This window comes from Amblyomma mixtum, chromosome 1 (assembly GCF_055824585.1).
Source record: "Amblyomma mixtum isolate Tamu chromosome 1, ASM5582458v1, whole genome shotgun sequence".
NCBI classification, from domain to species: Eukaryota; Metazoa; Arthropoda; class Arachnida; order Ixodida; family Ixodidae; genus Amblyomma; species Amblyomma mixtum.
The window spans coordinates 216,071,072-216,085,279 of record NC_143012.1 but is presented as its reverse complement, the minus strand read 5'-3'; the positions used below and the strand labels follow the sequence as shown (position 1 = coordinate 216,085,279).

The 14,208-nt window shown below is 46.3% G+C and overlaps 1 protein-coding gene across 2 annotated transcripts in view; it reads left to right on the top strand.

Moving 5' to 3' along the window:
- LOC149370809 (protein croquemort-like) overlaps window positions 1–3,763 on the top strand; it is a 95,053-nt gene extending 91,290 nt beyond the window's left edge. For both annotated transcript variants that reach the window (XM_089563297.1, XM_089563291.1), the window contains one exon: window positions 935–3,763. Coding sequence is in view for 1 of the 2 variants with exons in the window: in XM_089563291.1 (XP_089419417.1) it covers window positions 935–979 (45 nt within the window). In the remaining variant the exon portion in view is untranslated. The remainder of the gene's footprint in view (window positions 1–934) is intronic.
- Window positions 3,764–14,208: the final 10,445 nt, after the last annotated feature.

The following is a 14,208-nucleotide window of genomic DNA, read 5'->3' as shown; positions in this document are numbered from 1 at the left end:
AGTTTCATGAAGCGAGGATTAAGAAAGTGAGGGAACAACAACATTAACAACAAAGAAGGGAAAAAGAAGTAAAACCTAAGGTCGACAGGAACAAAGTCTTCAGTACTTCCGAGTTACGTTCAAAGAAAAATCTCTACAGTAATACGACAGAGTGTACACTCAATGCAGCATGCGCGAATGTCTGTTTCTAAGCTGTGAAGAAACTGTACGCACTTTTATCCCTGTCATCTGTTTCTCGCCTACGTTTATTTTGCACGGCAGCGCATGCAGTGCATGTGTGATGTCATGCTTGAGGCATGCCTGAGACAGTTGGATGAATTCTGCAGTGGCGAACCTCATTATCTCTATTTCACTCCTGTTCTTGAATGCTTATACTCCTGTTTTTCACTATTGTGTTTAAATACGCAGTCATAGCAATTCCAAGTTTCATGTTTGCCTTAAAAAAAAATGAAGATTAATGAAATAGATGATACTTAAGAAGAGAATGATAGGCAGGACAGGTAACTAAGGAGTAATACGATGGTTACTTAGTTACTGAGAGGCAGCGACTATAGAAGGCTCTTCGCCGGATCACATCCAGATATGTGACCTAAAAAGGAAACTCATTGTTGTTGACTAGCTCTTTGACTTTTTGAAAGAATTCAAAGAATTTTGAAAGAATTTTTGAAAGTTTGAAAGAATTAATGCCAGGCAAGTCAATGAAGACGTTTGGATCAAGCTTGAATGTAGCGTTACAAGCGCTTTTCATTGTCGTTTATACGCTAAAGACGAATACACCAATATGGGAGTAAGACGGGTGTAATGTTGTCCTCTATGCGCATCCTTTCAAAAGGGTGTGCGCTAGAAGACAACTTTACACCTTTTTTACTCCTTTTTGCTTAGAGTGTATAGATGCCTTGTCTGACCGGTCTTCTCTTGCATCTTTTCCGCACAGAAACCGGTGCAACCCACGTACATTCCAGTACGCGTGCTCAAGTGAGCAAGAGGAAGCCACATTGTCCCAAGAAGAAAGGACAAACAAAAGTTCCGCCGCCCATCGCATCCAGCGAACCACTGGTCCACACGGTTGCCGCTCGTGCACAAACTCTGCACGCAAGAGACGGCCTCTTTTTTTTTTTCTCGGCGTTATCCCTGTCCACAGGAGTGCTATCGATGTTAGTTCTCTGGACGACACCCCACCACAGCCTGTGATCACCACGTCAGCATTCCCATAACATTGTTTCTCGCTGGACCCCTTCCCGGATTCCACGCGGGAAGCCTACCGGACGTTTTACTCGTGTGTGCGACGCGTTCGCGGAACCCCTGTGAGGGCCGCTGACTGGTTGTCGAGTGCTCGCTGTCCTGCACTCCTCGGGATCACTTCTGTCGATCACCCCGCCTCGGCGCTGCGCGTCGCGCCGGTCGCACGCGCATCGTCGCCAAATCCGGCCGAAGACAGGAACTGAGGCCGGTAGAAAGGTTAACCACTGTGAAGACAGCGAATGCGTGTTGGAGCGAGGCGGTCTGTGAATGCTCAATATGTTGTTGTGACACCGTTCATGTCTACTTTTTATACACATTTTGAAGCTTTAGCTCATGTATATTTTTTTCTACAATTTTGTCATACTGTGTAGTGCGTAGCGCAGCGGAGATTTTGTGACACCGGGCAACGATATGTGAATGTCTAGTCGACGTCGTCGCTGAGGAAAGATGACTCGCCTCCGCGTTAAGACTACTTTTTGTTTTTTTATTAGAGGGACGCTTTTTGGCATTCCGTGCGGAGGTGAAGTGTTTGTGCAAACTGGCATCGCATTGGCAGCACGACCAAGATACAAGTAACGAGATTTTTCACATCAGTTATCATCCAGAGTGAATGACTGTTTACCCACCTTTTTGCACCCTGTTTTTATTGTTTCCCCAGTTGTTAAAGCCAAGCAATACAAACTTGCGCCATCTTTTGTTTTGTTTATAAAGAGAAATAAGAGCGAGCACGGCTAGCTCAAAAAGAAGAATCGAATATATCCAAACACACTATGCTTGTGTTGTTGCCCATGATCGCTGGTAGATGTGAATGCGGTATGAACATTATCTTATTCTTTTCTTAGTGAAACGTCTGTGCTGTTATGTTTTTATGTTCATTTTCAAGAGGAAGAAAGTAGCTCTGGAGCATAGAACAGATGTTGAGAAGTGCAGCAAAATTATTATCTCCACATATTTGGATGTGCTTATGAGCATGGCGTTTTAAATCTGTGAAAATGTTGTGATCACGAGCTATGAAAGAGTTGATCAGGATGATTGGTTCCAGTTGATATTTCGTCGGTGTTGTGTGCAGCCATGTTGTTAGAAATTGCAACTGCAGACATACGCTGATGTGAATAAGTCAAAAGAAGAAATGTTATTGGCTGTAGGTAAACATCATCATGTGCTCCCATCTTTCTTCTCCGCACGTTGGAAACCAGCGATTCCTTTTTTATTTAAATGATGAATCATGTAACACCGCAGGTGCAAACTACTTTGTAGCAGGAAATTGCGGCCATATTGGTAAAGGACACTCGGCTACATTGGCGAAAGCATAGTAGACTGAGGCCAGTAGCAGTGTTTGCCAGTAGTGGTGTTAGATGTTAACCTTACTGCCAAAGGAAGTGAGGTGAGCGTTGAACAAATTAGTTTTTGAAGCTGGTGTTACATTTCATACTCTTTACAACCCTCGTTCGCGCCCCATCTGGGCTTCTGTAAATACTGTGTTTGCATCTTTCGGCAACAACATCATGGCATTTTTGACGGGTATTACGCGGCGGTGAAAGTTAATTTACTATTTACTCCTCAAGTGCCTTTTCCAGCACTACCGGTTTAAACTCGTCTATGCAAAACGTCAATGAATATCGGAGTGTACATAAGAAATCAAAATGTACACTTTAATGTTACATGTGTAGCGTGCCAACTGTGATTGGTTCCGCTACCGCCATGCGCCGTCACTACACTGCGCCTGACAACGACGAAGTTGCGCCGCTCTATTGGTGCTGGCTACGCCTGTCTACGCTGCCAGAGCCTACACCGCGGTTCGGTCTCATGACGATGCCTAATAAACGCCGGAACAAAGGACCGTGGTTGAACTGGCCGCCGGTGTTGGGGCAGTCTCATCTGGCATGGTTGACACAGGCGGCAGCGTACGGCTCCGGAGTTCCAGGTTGGTAGGGAATGTTGCCGGCACCTGCACCAATTGTAGGGGCGCGTTTATCACGCGTCATCAAGAGACCGAACCGCTGTGTAGGATCTGGCAGCGTAGGATCTAGCCAGCACCAAGAGAGCGGAGCAACTTCGTCGTCCTCAGGAGCAGCGTAGTCTCGGCGCATGGTGGTCGCGGAACCAGTCATGGTTGGCACACTACACATGTTACGTGTAACCGTCTTACCGGAGCGATTACAGACATTTTTGGAAGAGCTGGATTGTTTGGAATAGTCTTTTTCTTCATTTAAGATTTAAAATATTTCAGGTCAAAAGATAAAAAGGCACATAGCAGCTCTTCCAAACTGCAGCGCGCTCGACCGTAAGATTTACTTTTGCTGTGCCCAGTGTTTGTTATGTGTAGCGTCGTGGGCCTCGCTGCTGCCTGTGTTGGCTGCAGGCAGGAGAGTCTTAGCAACGGCATTATTTCCAAGGTCCCTTGTGTGGGACCCTTTTTAGATATGAACGATTTAGTTTTTTTTCTTGTGTGAGACACATGCATAGTCATTTCATTCGTCTGAACCGGTCCGGGTCATTAAAAGGGTTTTATTCTTGTGGTGTTCTCTTCCATATTTAGCATATCTATGCACATATATTAAAAGCCTGAATTGCCGCTGTGCGCTCCATAAATAAAAGAAAAAGCTTGTGCGAGTTAAAAGTAAAAATCTACCCACGTTGGCACTTATATTAGCATGACGTCGCGCATGCCCAATTATGTGCGACATCTTTTCCTTAGTTGGAAGCGCATACACTGGTGGTAAAATCTTTTACTCTAGTGCTTTTAGCCTATAGCTTTCATCGTCAACATATTACTTACAGAACTGTACAAAGAAGGTAATACTAGTTTCGGAAACATGCAGAACATTAAGACAATAGTTTACGTGCCGTACCTGCTTTGCGAGGTCTCCGATAGAAAAGTATTGAAATGTGTGCCATGTGAGATTTATTGTTTCTATTTGCGGAACCAAATTTACAATTCTTTTCAACGTGGCCGTTCAACCGAATGTTAGCATTGCCAAATAAGGCTGAAGTGGCAGTACACAGAGCTCGGGAACTGCGATATCTTAATCGCTCTAATTAGCATCGCATGAGTCGTACCTTGAAATCACGCGTAAGGCATGCCGACGCAGTACACTGAACGTAGTAGGTTAGTTCTTGACACATCGATTGATGACTTGAACTCTACGATGCGCTAGCACACAAAACATAGTAATGAGAGAAATATGCCCCATCCTAGCATTACAGCTTTAGCACGTTCATAGCACACAAAAGCTTCGTTTCTAAGCAGTTTTCAGGGTATACATCGAATAGTTTCCGTAATTCTAACAACCAGGGTCGGCAGGGTACCGTTCGGTCAACGCGGCAGCAAACTCGACAGCAGCAACGAACACGAAACTTTACCTCATGTTATTGAATAACGGTCACAGTCTGGAGTAAAATGGCACGAAGTCTTTCCACGTGCGGCCGGAGTAATACATGCTTCAGTGATCAAAATCGACGCGTTATCTATTAAAAAGGGCGTTTTCTTTTCTTTGTCCCTGCACATGTAACGCGTTCTTGTTTTCAAACACGACAAAGATCCAGATTTCTGTTACGCAAAGAGTAAGAAGAGCTGAACGCCGAAGCGTGCTCTGCACAATTCTGGCCACGCGTGTATATGCTTGCTTAAAGATATCTCTATCAGAGTTTCTAAGAACGAATGTCTCGCGGAGCATGCTGCTATTGTGTCGTGCATGACAATGGCATTGGATTTTCTCTGGAAGGAAAACAGTGATGTAAATATCGATGGTGTAATATTTAGTATTGCTTTTTCGGGTGACATAGAAAGCGTAATGAACATGTCAGAATGCTGTCCTCTATGAAAATTCGTTTAATTTCGACTCTGGTGAGACAACTTGCATTTGTTGTAAAGATACTGATGAAGGTAAAGGTACTCGTAAATGTACTCGTAAGTACGATAATTTGCACGGTTATCACTGCCCAACCGTGACGGCCTTTCTCCATTTCTTTCATTTGAAACAAGCATTAGTATGGCAACCAATGCATGCTCAAGCAAGTTGAAAAACTATAAGCACCCAATAACTGTTGTGAAGTCCGCGCAAAAAACGGACGAGGGACGGAAGAAAGGGCACATAAGACGTTCACACACTTGTGTCCCTCGTTCGTTTTCTGCACATACTTCTTCGCAACAATGCTAGCCAGGCAGCTTGCGCTCCTCTACAAAATTATTTTATAGCCATGTCTCTTGGCCCTTTTACGAAGCAATCTTTAATTTTCGGCAGTTTTCTGCCAGTTTTGCAGTAGCAAGCAACCGCTGCACTCCCTTAAAGCTACAAACTTTAGCAGAAAGTCTAACCAAGTCGGGAATCGATTATATGTGCTAGTGTTAGTTTGTCTGCGTGACAGCTAAGCTGAAACTTATTCTAACAACTAACTTCTGAAGTGCATCCGCTGGTGAAAATTGCCAACTTTTGTTCTACTGAGAAAGTCTAGCCTGTAAGTTTTTAACCGTTCTCTCGATGTCACTACGTTACGAAATTTGCCCTTACATCTGTGAAACTCGTGCGTACTTTGAGCCACCATTTTAGTTGCCAACTGTTCTATGCACTATACTTTGCGGTTGCTGAATGACACATGGTGAAAGTTGCCATAAACAAAAATATATGTATAGCTGTGAACTACGACCGGCGACAGGAAGGCCGTTCGCTTTTAACATTTCTAGAACCCCAAAGTGTTAGCGCTTGAAAATGTGGTCGCCGAAGCAGTGTGTTCGGAAATGTGCAATGGCAATTTATAACGTGTTTTTTTTTTTGCAGTGTAGTATTGGTAATGCGCTGCTGCTGGATATTGTTGACCTTCTTCATACTCGTATGTCAATGTATCACTTCGCGTTGTGCGCTATGTCTATAAGGACTGCAGCATATCGCTCGCATTTCACCATCGAAAAATGTTGCAGAGCTGCTGTACTTCATATGTAAATACATCTTCGTGAGCTTGATGCCGAACATATTTTGTAGCTGAGATGGGCATTGTCTTAACTTCACCACGCGCTTGTGCATAGTAGCATGCTAGTCCCATGCGTCAAAGTGTCTAGTGACCAAGTGCCTTTTTAAACTCGTGCGTGTTGTGACAACCACGTGCTCTGTTATGTAATTAGTGCTGTTAGCTTGCCCCACACGATGGAGCTCAGAAATGGGGATTTTATCCGGTATGTTTGTGTGCGGCTTTTTTTTCATGTACTCTATTTTATGCCCTACAATACTTCGAAAAAGCGGCGTTCGAATACGCGCAGCTACTTTGCGAAAGCCGAATCGTTATTCCTGAATGCCTTGAATAGTGTGCCTTATATTGCAATAAAACAAGCAGGGGCATGCTTTGTATCTTGCTGCTCTACACAGCGTGCCTTCGCCAGAATTGTCATTTCAGCTCGACTTGTTACGCGTAATGCCGGTTTACTTATTTTGGAATTATTACAATTTCACAGCATAAAAAAGATAAATGCATAACAAAAAAATGCAGGCATGAGTGTCTTGTAATTGAATCAGTCGCGCGAGTCGGTTGTTCTGTAACTGAGCAGCCGTAACTTTACCACCTGCTAGTTTCACTTCAAGTTGACAGCCTGCTTTCTTCAAGGGCATCTGCATTAATATGTTGACTACGGGCTGTAAAAAAAAAAGAAATAATGTGCCAAGAAAAGTTTGTTCTTTTTTGTTTATAAGGCCCGATCACAAAAAGCAGATGGCACAAACTTACGGTGTATACATGAGTTTTGGAACTTCATTTAGAATGTAAGACATTTAATTTTAAAGTTCCATGCATGTTTTTTGCGTCATTCATGATTTTAGAAGGTTGTCGTGCATATAGACATTGTCCAAATGTTGAGCAGCTCGGCTGCTACAATGTGAGCGTGATTTAGACTCGGAATAAAAAAAGGGGCGAACAAATATTTCTGGTGGGTGTAGCGTGCCTTATCCGAACGTTGTGAGAGACGTGTGGCAGTGGCGCTTCTGCGCATGTGCGGACAACGCTTCTGTCCGTACCCTGTGCACGAAATCGATTACTAGCATGCTCCACCCCGTGGCCGCCGTGACCCACCCCATCAAGGAAAGCAGAGCGTGCTGAGAGCTCGGTTTTCCTTGCTACCGATCATTGATTGCGTGCTATATTTGCTATGTCTTGACATTCGATTCTATAGGCCATTATAATGGGTAAAATGTCCAGGAAGAGCTGGCGAAGTCAGACATGTGCCATTACAGCCCACTGTATCAACATAAATGGCGTACCCGGTTGACGGATCCAGAAGCCTGAGCCGCACGTGTTGGTAACAGCGTCCTCGCGCTAACGGCAGTGCAGTTTAACGGCCCATACAAGAACAGAAGACATGCAGCTCGATGTACGGTACACGTCGACCAGAGGTATAGTGCTCCAGAAGTTTAGCTGAGGTATTAAAGCCATTTGTTTCACTCATGCGTCGGTTGCAAAACTGTTTGTGTAAGCAAGCGGTGAGCTCGGTCGCCTTTATTTTCTTCTCCCGCCCTCTCTGTTCTTAATGGGTAAATTACATGTTAGTGAAACCACGGCGCATGCCGTTTTCGTTGAAGTGCGAAGGCCTGCGCACATGCGCGTTCAAGCTCACCATACCGCCCCACATCCCTAATGGAGGAACCTGTTGTAATCCGCTATCCGAGAGAATGGTGTCTACAGCTTCATGAAAGGCAGCACAGCCGCGTGTGGTAGACAGAAGCCAGCAGCGGGAATGGGAAGGGTCTGTTTCTAGATATGTTTTTGAATAAGTGGACGTTGGCTGACATGCCACGCACAAGTACGCTGACAATAAAAAAACAAACTGATTCAAATTTTGGCGTGAGCCAGTCAAATTAAATTTTGATTACTTTTTTCTGGCTGTAAGAGAAGGATCATGTAAGGTTGGCGCCATTCGATCGCCTCTTTCCATTTTAACCGGCGCCGTAATAACGACTGAAAAAGCCGCTCTACGAGCGGCGCGGCGAAAGCAACGCGGTCGTTAGTCTGGACGGCGTTAGTCTTAGTCGTTAGTCTGGACCCCTCCCATTGAGTAGCTGCGCGAGCAGCGCGCTTTCCCCTGAAAAAAAGCCAGTTCTGCACGTACTTTGCACGTGTTGGCCAGCGTGCAAATCTCTTTGTGCAGTCCCGAGCTTTTTCCCTCGTGCTTGAACGCTGGAGAGCTTCAGAGGATTAGCAAAATGTACAGGGGCGCTAGAAAAAAATGCGAACAGCACGGCGCCCACGCGCTGCGCAGTCGGAATTTATCTTCAATGCGTTTTTATCTCGGTAGTAACAAAAAGACGCTAGAGTGGTACATTATTGTATCACGGATGTCTCTAGCGTATTTGTGTTGCGAGCCAAGTATAAGCGTGACGAAAATAAATTCCAACAGCGGAGAGCCTAGGCACTCCGCTGTTCGCACTTCTTTCGGTCCCGGCAGTACGCTCTGAGATGTAGGTTAAAAGAAATAGTGGACAGTGAATTTTTTTTTTCGCTGCGAACTTGAAAAAAGAACTTCTAGTGGATCAGGCCCACTACGTGAAGCAGATTGTTGACGAAAAAGCCGGTACCGTAACGGCGAAATGTGTATCGCAAGTAAATGACGAGATCATTTAAGACGTGGAATTCGAGGTAAATACCATTTTTTTTTTTTTTGGCACGGCCATCTTCGCAAGATGCTTAATTTCGTTGGGTGACTGAGCACTTCGGTGCATGCAGGTTTGTTGGCCAAATAATAATGATTTTGTTACGTGTTTCGATGAATAATGATGGAAATAATTTTTATTTTAACTTAAAATAAAGTGGCCTTAAGGCGACACGCGAGGCTGAGGAGAAAAACGAAAACACGCACGAAATGCGCCTACCAGCTGCTTGCTATACACGGCTAAGAGAAAAAATGCTCTAGTTTGTCAATCGCTACAACGGAGATAAGCGGTTCGTATATTTATTTTAATTCCGATTACAGCGCACGCGCATTCCCAAAACAATTATTTGCAGAGCCATCGCTCATATGCAAACGCTCATTCATGTGCAAGCAAACATTTTGATTATTTTTATTTTTTGAAATTTTTTACATGTAAAGCAACTTCGAAAATTGAGCCCGGCGTCACAAGTCGGAACATTCAGGCGATCACTGACCTTGCCTCACACGCGTCTGCATAATGCCGCTAGCTGCAGTCAGTCTCCAAAATAAAAAAACGGTAAAAAAAAAATGAGTTTCGTTAGCGCGAGCTTTAGTAAACACTGCATGCTTAGTGAATTACAGCAAAAACTGCGCAGAAATAATATTACGCGTGCGACATACCAAACGTGTTTAGTAACAGGAAAAAGCTTACTTCACCCTGCCCATAGCAGTTATCGAGGCCTGCCGTTTCTCGTTCTGATCCATTTCATACGCAACAATTCCGGACAAAAACATTTTTGAATAGTAAAAAATGTATGACCGCATTTTTTTTTCATATACTGGAAGATTTGACTATAGCAATCTCCCATCGATAGGCTTGCATTTTTTTTTTCGTATTAACGTTTTTCCTATCGTCAACTGCTCGATACGAGCGATGAAAAATATTTAAGATTTTGCTGCATATAGAAAGGGACCATTACCTTCAATATTTTCGTTACTGTACGTTACAATTTTCCAATATTAAATTTTTTTTCCCAAGAATGTAGGACATCACCAGGAAATCTAGATTTACACGGGCATTCCTTGGCCGTTGATGTTCAGAGAACTATTGTGACAGCCGCACACACAACCAGTTTCTCCACTTTTAGAACGTCGCGGAATTCACAGCAAGCGGCAACACCACTTTTGTGCGCCCGCGAGCAGGACGGCACGTGCTCACAATGAAAGAGAGAGTGCCAGCTGCGCGAGCAGCACGCGCGTACCAGCCGACAGGCTGCTGGCTCAATGCGCTCCGCCGGCGACGTGCCCGGACAGCAACGCCAAAATGACCGGCAGGGGAGAAGTGGCGCTGGTGCAGTGGAAGCAAACTTCAGGTGCGCTTCCCTCCCTAACAGTCGAAGGTCGCGTTTCCGCCGGGTCCTCCGTGGCCGAGTGCGGATCGCCCACAGGTCTGTTGTGGGGAGAGGGACGGGCAGCACGCGCGCCTCGCGACTTTCTTCAAAGGGTCAGGCTCGCGGAGGGCGCGCTTGCGGTTATCGGAGGCATCCCTTCTCTGACAGGGCCGGTGCCACACGGCGTGGCGCGGTACGGACAATGCCCGGTGGCTGCGCGCCCATTTGCTAGCCTCATCTGGGAACGGTTAGCGGCATATTACCTGCCCCGAGGGGGGGGGGGGGGGGGGGTCGCGATCCCTGTTGCGGGAGGGGGTTTGTCGCCGCGTTTGCAAGCTGTGTATGGCGCCAAGGCCGGGGCTTTTAGGGAGATAGCAAAAACACATGTAGTGACGAGGCTCCTCCTGCTCGCGGCTTAAAGGGCCCCTGCCCACCCCATCGCCCCAAACACTCTCTACCTCACTTTGAGCGAGCCTCCTCTCCTTCCATTTCCTCCTCTAAATTTTTCTCTCCCGCTCCTCGTCGAGTAGGCTCGGCAAGGCAAAATCACCCCTTCCTTCTCCGGTGTAAGCCGGAGGCGTGGTGTCTGTGCAGTGCGTCACAGGGCGACGTCATGGCCCCGCCTTCAATAGAATTCTTTTCTTGGTTTTTGCATTTTCTCCGCACACTGAACGATCGAGAGGCGCGATCGGCTCGACCACCTAGACTTGTTAGCGAGCGCATCCTTTCATACATCTGTTTGTCATTCCCAGTTAACGAGCCACCTTTTCATTTTCTTTTAGGCCTCCCCACCGTTTCACGAGCGGAGGGGCGGAAGTCGGTTGTGTTCGAAACACACGGCGAAGCGCGGACCCGGCAACCGCCCGTTTGCTTTTCTCCATGCGTATTTGTGTTCTGTGTGTTTGTGTCTTTTCTCCGCTCCAAAGCATATGTCATTCATTAGAGTCAAGGCGTACGCAAGATGCACGAAAGATAAGCGGTGTGTGTGCGGAGCGGTCAAGTGGGCGAGCGAGGGAGAATCTCTGCTGCACTAGTAATTAAAACCTTGTTTTGGGGGGCTTGCATAGAAGAAAAAAATCTGATAAGGGAGCGCGTACGCAGAGCGTCTCGTGAGGTGATCACGGCGGGGGGAGGGGGGGGGGCGGGCGAACCAACTCCCTCAGTTTTACTATTTTTTACTTTTTATATCAAGGGTTCAAGGCTGTCGTCGCACGCTCCCTCCGCAGTTTTTTTTTTTGTTCCTTCATGCGGGTTTGTAGGCACGAGCCAGACCAGAAGGCGCTGCGGAAAGCGTTGTGCAGACGACGCGACGCCAAGTCTACGCCGAACCTTCTCCCGTCAGTCAGAACGATGCACCAATGGAGTGCCTTTAGCGAAAGTAGCCCCCCATGACGTCAGCGGGGTTCAGAGTAGTGGGCCGGGCCCGTTTTTGTTCAAGGAAAGAACGAGCGGGCTTTGATTTGAATTTTCGCAGCTTTTCGGGGCGCGCATGGCTCTAGTATTTTGCAGAGGTTATCTTCGATGCCTCATCTATGCAGTGGGCTTGTTTTTCAAAAATGTCCGGACCCTGGGCAGTGGCCCTTTAAAGGGCCACTACCCACCCGAGGGCAGCAGACACACTCTACCTCTCTTTGAGCGAGCCTCCTCTCCTTCCATTCCCTCCTCGAAATTCTTCTCTCCCGCTCCTCGTCGAGTAGGCTCGACAAGGCAAAATCACCCCTTCGTTCTCCGACGTAAGCCGGAGGCGTGGTGTCTGTGGAGTGCGTCACAGGGTACGTCATGGCCCCGCCTTCAATAGAATTCTTTTCTTGGTTTTTGCTGCTGGGTCTGTTCGAGGGGAGGGGGGGGGCGCTGCGGGCGCGCACACTGAACGATCGAGAGGCGCGATCGGCTCGACCACGTAGATTTGTTAGCGAGCGCATCCTTTCATACATCTGTTTGTCATTCCCAGTTAGCGAGCCACCTTTTCATTTTTTTTAGGCCTCCCCACCGCTTCACGAGCGGAGGGGCGGAAGTCGGTTCTGTTCGAAACACACGGGGAAGTGCGGGCCCGGCAGCGTGTTTATTTTTCAGCGCAAGCCCAGCCAGTCCACTGCTCATTGGCTCGCTGTACTGTGTACGTCACTTCCGCTCCGATTAGTACGCAAGCATTAAAAGTAAATGGCTGTTCTACAAAACTATTTGTACAAACGTTTCATATGCATACAAAATATAATAAATCTTTGAGAAACTAGATTTCAACGTTTAGTTATGACGTCACTTTTGTCAACAGTCAAAATGGCCGCTCGGTGTTTTCGGGCAGTTGTAAGCAAGTAGTTCCAAGGCTAGTGCAAGCCGCCTAGGATCACCATGGACAGCGACGAGTAACAGCTGCTCACCTTGGAGAAAGGAGGCTGCTCATAGTGAATTTCCTGTGCGTGCATAAGCTACACAGCACAGTGACAGTGTCCGAGAAGTGAAAGTGATTGCGGTCGGAGCTAGTGCTTCTCCGCCGAGGCAGAGAAATACGCACGCAGTGTTTTCCAAATGCTGAAATAAACTTGGCGTTCTGCAGCTAGTCGTACTGGTTGCAGTGATTGCGACCGAAGCGAGCGTTGTTATACGACGTTGTTTCTGTTACGTATCCATCACCGATTTTGATCGCGCTTCGTGTAGGTACTGTGCTTCGAAACTGCTGTGTGTGCGACGTGACACGATCTTGGCTGCGCGGCCGTCGAACTGTTTTCCGCGACAACAACAGCGTCGCCATTCTTCGGCGTGTTGCAGCTTCATACAGTACATTTTGTGATTATGGATGCTCGGGTTACGACGTGCGAAAACATCGGTGTGTAGTGCAGGGGTCTCTTGTGGAGCGTCGTTTTTTTTTTATTTCCTGCCTGCTGTGTGGACCTATGTCTGCAAAAATATTTGCATGAAGAATTGGTGACAACACAAACTTCTCTGCATGATGGTGGGCTGAGCCAGAGGAGTAGTTCTCGGTTTAGGTTGTGACATGGTGCACTCCGTTTAAAAAGTGCTATAGCATTGTGGGCTGCGGAGAGGCATCTGTGAGTCTATAATGTAAGCTTGCGACTCTGTTCTTTATTGTTAAGCAGCTTAATTTATTTTGTGCAATGAGTAATCTGAGCCAGGATGTGAGTCGCCGAGCACTGACAATGCTTTTGACACCAGAAAAAGAAGTGCTTTGGCATCCAGAAAGTGTTTGAGCAGGAGGAGTCGCTGGGCCTGGCAGTTCATGGGTTAACACAAAACTCTCTGCACACAATGCGACAAGCAGTATGATGGCAATTACAGTGTGTAAAAAAAGCATATGATTCAGGCTGTGCTTGACTTATCTACTCAAATTCAAGAAGTCTTAACAGTCTTTGCACTCTGCACAATTATGCGACAAAGAGCTGTATTTATTTTCACTCTGTCTACTGTGTTATGAGCGAGTTTCCATGTTATTGAGGTGTGAGTGCATTGAAAAAGTTTTGCCCCCAGAAATACTGTCCATAATTTGAATCCATAATGGGGTCTGTATTAACGAGGCATGACCGTATAAATGAAATTAGTTATTTTTAGTCCTGATGATGACACAAGTTATTCAGCTGTGTTATTTGCCTAGACGACTTATGAAGTAAATTTGCCATTGCAAATTATGAAAGCTGATTAAAGTATGGCACAGCAGTTTCGTGGTTGTAGAATAACAACTGGCTTTACCTGACACCACTTTGAAACAGCGGATAGGAAAACAAGGCCTGTGGAGCTAGTGAAACTACAAGGAACAAAGACGACAGGAAAGAACATCACCACCACCGCACCCAGTAGCCATTCTTGTTCTGTCATTCTCATCCTTAGTACATCGTCGACATGCCGTCTTTCCAGCAGTTCACCCGACAGCACACTTAAGCCCTGTGAAACTTGGAGAATGCAACAGCTGGACAGGACACAGTGTGCACATATATCTTGTGCATGCCATGAAGA